We start from the raw sequence: 7,472 nt of genomic DNA on the forward strand, positions 1-7,472 counted from the left end.
GGTCAACTCATGGTGATAAAGGAGGCTGCAGAGTTTTCTGAACAATGTTTCCAGCTCTGGGCCAGGGGTTACCAGGGATCAGCCAGATTAGAAGGGTGTCAGATTAGAAGAAAGGTGTGGGACATGGAATGGTGATACATTTATCTTGGGAAAACTTCATTTGGAGGGGGTGTGATTGGGGCAAAGTGGAATCATGGGAGTAGGTGACCACAAATTTCCAAGTTGGTAACATTTACATGGGACTTGCAGAGGGAAGCAACATCTTCCATAGCTGCTGGAGGTTTAGTAGAGAAATCAAGATCATTGTTAAATTAGCTGAGCTTTTATCATTTGATTTAATCACGTGGTCTTTCAGGGATGGAGTACTTTCCACAAATATGCCTTGTTCCATCTGAGAAGATATTTCAGAGATCAGAGACACGATACTTGTCTTCTTTGGGAGCTAATTTATATGGAACCTAGAGGAAAAGTTTAAAAACATAGAGTTTAAGGTGGCATGTACATGTTGATTCCTTTATAAAACAAGAATTTTGGATAAATGAAGGTTTGGGAAGACACAAATAATAATAGTAACATTTTTCTTAGACTCTCTGCCAGGCACTGTGGTATGTGCTTTGCCTGTGCCATCTCATTTTGTCTCGTGACACACCTGGGGTAGGTATTATTCAGCTCCATTTACAGATGAAGAGGTTGGAGCCTCGAGGACTCGGAAATACTCAACATCTCCAGGTCAGCAAGGGCAGAGCCGGACTGAGTCCCAGAGCAGCCAGGACCCCTAGCCCTAGCCCTTAGTCTATCCTAGTCCTCCCTCTGATTGGGATATTCCCACGCTTCTTTTTTGTTTGTTTTCCCTCCTATTCTATTTTCCAAATCAAATATAAATTCTCCTTTAAGAAAAATAATTTGTAAAACACCTGAGTCCAGCAGACAAAATTGAAGTAGACAGCTGGTATCTGAGGGCTTCTGGACTAGCCAGTGAAGATTTTCTTTGCGAGAAAAATTCATGAAGTGTTAGGATTAGGCTACACCTTGCCAGCCTGCTTCTCAGCCCATTTGAAAAGTCAGAATGATGTCCTCACTATATGCAAGGCATAGTTTTGGGTTTTAGGGTACCGTGGCAAAGAAGTCAGACACAGTTCCTACTTCTATGGGACTCATACTCTAAGTTGAGAAAATACTGAGTTAAACAATTACAGTATAAAGTTATAAAGTTTAAAGTAGGGCCAAGATAAGGTTCTGTGAAAAGAAAAGGAGAACCATTCTGTCTGGGGTGACTTGGTGAAGCTTCCATGCAGATTTTTATTTAATATGAAACTTGAAGCATGAGTGGGAGTTTGTTGAAAAGTGGGAGAAAAACATTCCGGGCAGAGACAAGAGCTTGAGTTAGAGGACAGAGGGAGAGAGTGCCTGGGGCCTTGGAGAAAGACCAAGTTTAGTGAGGCAGGTTTCTAAGCGTGAAAGGGAATGAGGAGTCATGAGGCCCGAGTTGAAAGCAGGAGGAAAAGCATCAGTGAAAAACATTCAGTGGAAACAGGAAGTGTGAGAATCTACTCAGCAGAAGTGAACTAAGCCACCCAAGGAAAACAGTCCTTTGGGACTAAGGCATCCCAAGCCTTGGGTTTGTAATCCAGCTCCACCACTGACCAGTTGGCTAGCGCTGAGCGTATTACTTTAACTCTATGATTCTCGGTTCCCTTGTCTGTAAACTGGGTATTATGGTTGCTGTGAGGACCCCATGAGATGAAGCACAACTTGGCTAAGAATGTTAGTTCTCACTGACAAAGTTGGAAGCCCTTGACTACTCCCACCAGAGCCCCACCAAGTTTCCCGGAAGATTGTGATCAGATCTGCTTGAGCTATTCTGTCCTCCATGCCCGGTCGCCACAGGAAGCTCAACACTGCACTTTCTGGGAATAAGATCAGTATTTTTTTCAGGCTCTCATTGGCACTGCCATCTCCTACCTCACCTGATATTCCCAGCCAACACCAGGGTCTCCAGAGCAGGAATGGTCAGTTAAGGGGAACCATTCTGCAGAGGACAGGCTGCAGGATCAGGGAGACCAAACACTGCGACATGTGGATCTAACAGATCTCGCAGTGAATGCTGCACAGGCCCTGGATTAGGTCACAATGCTGATGCATTGATTGCTGGCCAGTGTGTGACCTGGGCAGTTAATTATTATAAGGTGCAGAGGAAGTTAGTATGGTTGGCTCATCAGGGCCTGAGCAAGGGTGAAAGTGGTTCTCATGCACTTCAACACCTCTACTGGCCTCTGCTTGCTACTATTTTTTGAACTCCTTTGTACAGGGTTTCTAAGCTGAAATACCACGGTTCTAACTTGGAAACTCTGGTGACTTCAGAAGGACTGTTAGAAGACCCTAAGCTCCTAATTTCTCCCCAGTCTGAAACAAATTCTACCAAGATATGAAGAGTAGCTTCCTTTTGGTGGCAGAGTTACAGAAGACTCCATTTTGCTCACCTTTCTTGTAACATTGGTAAAATAATAAAGATAATCCCCCTTTTTTTAAAGAGGAAAAATCTGGAACCAAGAAAGAGTGAGTTGCTGGCAACTTCTAACTTTTGCAGAATCTTTGCAATGACCAAGTTCTTCCATTCCACGTGACGTCATGTAATCCTCACAAAACCTGAGGTATGGATGTCCTCTTCATCTTTCCCATGAGGAAGCTGATGGTCTCAGAGATGTAGAGTGAGCTGACCAAGGCCACACAGTGTGAAGGGCTCAGCTTGACTCCTTGCCTAGGGCGCTGTCGGCCCAGAGGCTGGCAGACACTGTTCCCTGGCAAAAGCTCAGATCTGAGTGTCCTGTGCTCCCCCTTGGGCCATTGACCCTGCCTCTTTATGCTGTTCTGTGTTGCAGAACTCACCCTGGACCACATCCTGCCCCAGGGAGTGAGGACATAGCCCCAGGAGGGGAACTGTGCAGGAGGGGGCCATCAATGACAAAAGGCTCTTCTGACCTTGTGGGAATATCTGAGTCCCTAGAGAGGCTGGAGAAGGAAAACTGGGGAAAACTTGTCGGGAAAGCCCAGGTCCAACCCTGATACTTACAACATGCTCTGGGAAACATGCCTCACTTGCCAGCCCTGGTGTTTCTTAAGGTCTTCGTTTTGAGTCTGTAGAAGAAAAAGATTTTCTAATGTTATCTGGTAAAGTTTTTTTCTTAGAGATATCATTTAAAAATTTTCCATTACTTCCATCATTGAAACGAGACCGTGAAGCTAAGTCCTCATGCCATAGGGAAAGCAGAACCTCAAAGAACCCAGTGACAACAAGGAGTCAGACTTAGGCTTGTGCCTTCCAATGTGGAGCCTTGAAAGACATGGAGTTAAGTTGCAAGGGCCAGTCTTGAGAGAGAAGTGGTTAGTTCATGGCTAAAATTTACTGAGTAATTATGCATCAAGATGGGGAAGCTGATGTCCAGAGAGTGGTTGACTAACTTATCACTCAGCCAAGAAATGGTGGAGCCAGGATGTGGGTCCAGGTATCTGGTTCTGGGTCCATACTTGATCCCTCTGGACCTTGTCTCAGAGACAAGGTACTATGTGGGCTACTATGCTCAAGGCAGAGTATATAGCAGAGAATAAGATGCTTTAGAAACTTGCTGGTTGAGTCTTCTGCCTTGTGGGTCTTTTGAGACCTCATGTGGACCTCCATAATAATCTTGCAAGGCTGGAAAAAAAGAGTCCCCATTTTCTGCATGAGAAAATGAAAGGCAAGAATGGGAAACTGTCTTCCTCAAGGTCATAGGAAGACATTGTTGCAAGACAGGATTAGAAACCAGACATTTCATCAGGCCTGTAATGCTTTTTCTCTGTTTTGGGAGTTCTCTCCATTCGGCAGAGTTGGGGCCAGTGCTAATGCCTGGGCAAGTAACCAAAGGGTCCCTTGGGCTGGAGGATCTTCAGAGCCCAGGAACATGGGGGGACAAAGAATGGTGTTTGGCAAAAAAGGGCAAGCAAAAACAGAACAAAGTTGCTTTGGGATTCAGGTGACGCAGCTCCAGGTATGGTGTCCCAGACCCTGGGATACAGGTGGATTCTGGGACAGGGCAGGGTCTGTGGATGGAGGGGTTTATTGGTGTGTTCAGAGAGGCTGATACAGAGATTGACAGATGTGGTGATAGGGAGAGAATGATTATGTAGTTCAGGAGTGGAGGAAGGCTCTTTTAATCAGGACATTTATGGAAATTATTCTTGGTAATGAGAAATAGAATGTTAGAGAGAAAAAGAGATCCATTGTCTGGTAAGAGACTCTTCTGTCGAGCTCCCACCAGCAGCTCTAAGGTCAGGGCTGGGCAGGAGAAGCTCCTTACCTTTCACGGCTTACATTTTTGTTTAATGTACAGACTATGCCACAGAAGGCAGAACAGCACTGAAATCCTGGATGGCAATCTTCCTGCAATGTGCAGAAATGAGTACAGTTTTCAGGGTCTGATCTGCAGGGTGGAGGTTCCAAGATATACCCTGGAACACAGAATACGAAAGAGAAGGGCCTAAACAACAGGCTGGAGTGACATTCAGAACTCCAAAAGCCCAGGGAACTGCCAGAGAACCAGCCACCCTGATCCCCTTCATGTGGCCACAGGGAGGTGGAATAAGATTTTGTCCTTAGCCGCTGTCTTCCTCTGAGTTCTCAGCAGGGAAAACCAGGGCTTGGATATTTGATCAAAGACAGAGTTTGGGAGAATCCTGCACCCACGGGTCATTCATCATCCTTGCAGATCAGATGCCAAGTCCTCACAGACCCTGGTTAAGTCCAGTTCAAGGGAATGAACGGTGTGCGTGGTGAGCAAGAGAGGGGTGTGTGGTCCATTTGCACTGATTCATTGTGTAGTCTCAAGCAAACAATGTAGTTTATCCTAGGGTTTCACCTAACATGTGTTATTTGCATATAGGAAGAACGAGTGAAAGGGGTGATTTTTGAAAAGGATGAAGACTGCACAGCACACTCTAGTTATTGGCATCAGAATGCTAGAACCCAAATCACAAATGAGCTCTGGGGGTGACTTCTTTAATGGGGAGAAGGATGGGTGTTTCAGAATGGGGTGCAAAGATCAGCTGCTCCTTCTTCCCAGGTCTCTAGTGATGAGGAGGCCAGAGCACCAGGGTCCCCCACTTTCTTTTTTAAATAACTTTTTTTTCGTGGTTTTTAAAAAAATTTTAATTTATTTAATTTATTTTATTTTTGGCTATGTTGGGTTTTCGTTGCTGCGTGCGGGCTTTCTCTAGTTGCGGTGAGCGGGGGCTACTCTGCGTTGCGGTGCGTGGGCTTCTCATTGCGGTGGCTTCTCTTGTTGCGGAGCACAGGCTCTAGGCGCGCAGGCTTCAGTAGTTGCAGCCCGCGGGCTTGGTAGTTGTGGTTCACGGGCTTTAAAGCGCAGGCTCAGTAGTTGTGGCGCACGGGCTTAGTTGCTCTGCAGCATGTGGAATCTTCCCAGACCAGGGCTCGAACCCGTGTCCCCTGCATTGGCAGGTGGATTCTTAACCACTGCACCACCAGGGAAGCCCAGGGTCCCCCACTTTCTACTGTTAGAGAAGAATAAGCATTTCATGCTGACATCCCTTTACCCCCATCCGCCAGTAGTCAGGTCAAAGCCAAGAGCACCTCCACCAGATCCTGCCCCAAGGCTCCAACTCACAATATTCTCTCTGTTCCTGAAATCTAAGGCATTAAGGATGAACCCCATGAACCCCTTTATCCAAGCCCAGCCAGATCTAATTTTTGTACCTTCTGACTTTTCTTTGGGGCAAATGTCATAGGAGGAGCATTCTATAAGCCTTTGTTGATTTATTGCTCTGAAGATACTTGCATTTATAAGAGGGTCTGTAGGATATCATGCTGATCTGAAAGGAATAAGTGATGAGTGAAGTTGGGGCTAGAATTGTAACAGCAAATGACACCAGAGATGGTGGGTAAGAAGCCGAGGCCCCAGCTGTTGACAGTTTGGCAGAGACCAGTACTCAGCCCTCACCCGGCGCCTCCCTGTCATCCCTTAGCTCACTGGATCAGTGCGAGAAATTGGAACTGATCCCCACTTTGGGGAGCTTGGGGCTCAATGGAACAGTGTGGAAAAGGAGTCCATGAGCCAGGAATCTCAGAGAGGTTGACCTCAGGTTTTGCCTGCTCTTCTGGGTATCTCGCTACGGTACTTACCAGTCTTTCATAAAGCCTCTTGTGTCTCTCAAATTTTAGTCCTTGGTTCTCCAATTAACTCTACCCTGGATACCCCTGTTCTCTTGCAGCTTGCTTAGCCTTCTTCAGTCTTATAAACCTGCATGCTCTCTCTGAGAACCCTAAAACTGGACTTTGCCTCCCCAGACACATGAAATACTACACATAGCCCTATTCTGAGCCCCCAGTACTCTGAAAAAGGTATGATGAATAACAGCTCATTTTCCATTTGGTTTTGGTCATCCGTGTAACTGTGGCCAGAGCTTTTGTTTGGTTGGATCTGGGCAACAGTGGCTGCGGAGATGTTCTCTACACCTTCCCGTTGATGCTAATCACTGATAATTGTGCAGGTACCTCTGAATGTTTACCGTGGGAAATGAAATGCAAGACTTTGTTTCCTTTCCTCCCAAAACATCCTCCAAGGCTGAGATTATGTAGGTTCCACCAACTGAATTTTCCTCTCTGTTTTAATGTTTGAAAAGTTGGCCCAAGCATCCATGAAGAAACCAGGGGTAGCAAGAAGAAGCTGGATGATGGAGCTGGTAACATTTACAGTAGTTAATACTTACTGAGCAATTACCATGGTCCAGTAAGGGTGCTCTATGTCTGCGCATATTACCTCTGTTTCTTCTCCCGACTATCCCACTATCGTTGTATCCATCACAAAAATAAAATCCAAGGTCCAGACACTTTGCCCAAGATCACTCAGTAAGCATCAGAAGGGGGATTCAAACTTAGATATTGCTGACAATAAAACTTGGACTCTTGAACTCAATACTGTAATTTTTTTACGAGACGTGCCCGGCCCTCACATCCTCTCATCTCTCCAGATGCTTCTTCCCTCCCCTGGGCCCAGACCCAGCACCTACTCGAAAAATGTTGCTTGGGACTCCCAGACACCAGCTGTGGTGCTAAGCAAGTCAACAGCAGGAGCTGGAAAAGCAGCGCAGGCTTCATGCTGCTGGTGAGATGGTTGGGTAAGTCCTGGCCAAAGCTGTGACCAGGCACAGCTTAGAGGAGAAGGCAGAGCGAAGGCAAGCTGTGACTGGCCTTACACTGTGTACTCCAATCAGGGGGCTTTGGCAGAAATCCAAGCCCCTCCCAGCCACGCCCACTCCAGGGCCAGGTAGTGTTTTCAAACGCACACCCTCGTCACCCCACTAATCCTGACCTTGTTACATCTCTCCTCTATGTAGATCTTGTTAGAATCCTTTCACAAAAATTTAACAAATTTTTCCACGTAGTTCTGGCATGTCTTTGTTATATTGATTCCTGGAGG

At 46.2% G+C, this 7,472-nt stretch overlaps 1 protein-coding gene across 1 annotated transcript; it reads right to left on the bottom strand.

The window, feature by feature from the left end:
- Positions 1 to 3,092: 3,092 nt before the first annotated feature.
- WFDC13 (WAP four-disulfide core domain 13) lies at positions 3,093 to 7,150 on the bottom strand. The gene is made up of 3 exons (XM_068524718.1): positions 7,063 to 7,150; positions 4,335 to 4,485; positions 3,093 to 3,135 (listed from the first exon to the last, which is right to left on the bottom strand). The coding sequence occupies exons 1-3, from the start codon at positions 7,148 to 7,150 to the stop codon at positions 3,093 to 3,095; spliced, it is 282 nt and encodes a 93-aa protein (XP_068380819.1).
- Positions 7,151 to 7,472: the final 322 nt, after the last annotated feature.

This window comes from Eschrichtius robustus, chromosome 16, assembly GCF_028021215.1.
Source record: "Eschrichtius robustus isolate mEscRob2 chromosome 16, mEscRob2.pri, whole genome shotgun sequence".
NCBI lineage: Eukaryota > Metazoa > Chordata > Mammalia > Artiodactyla > Eschrichtiidae > Eschrichtius > Eschrichtius robustus.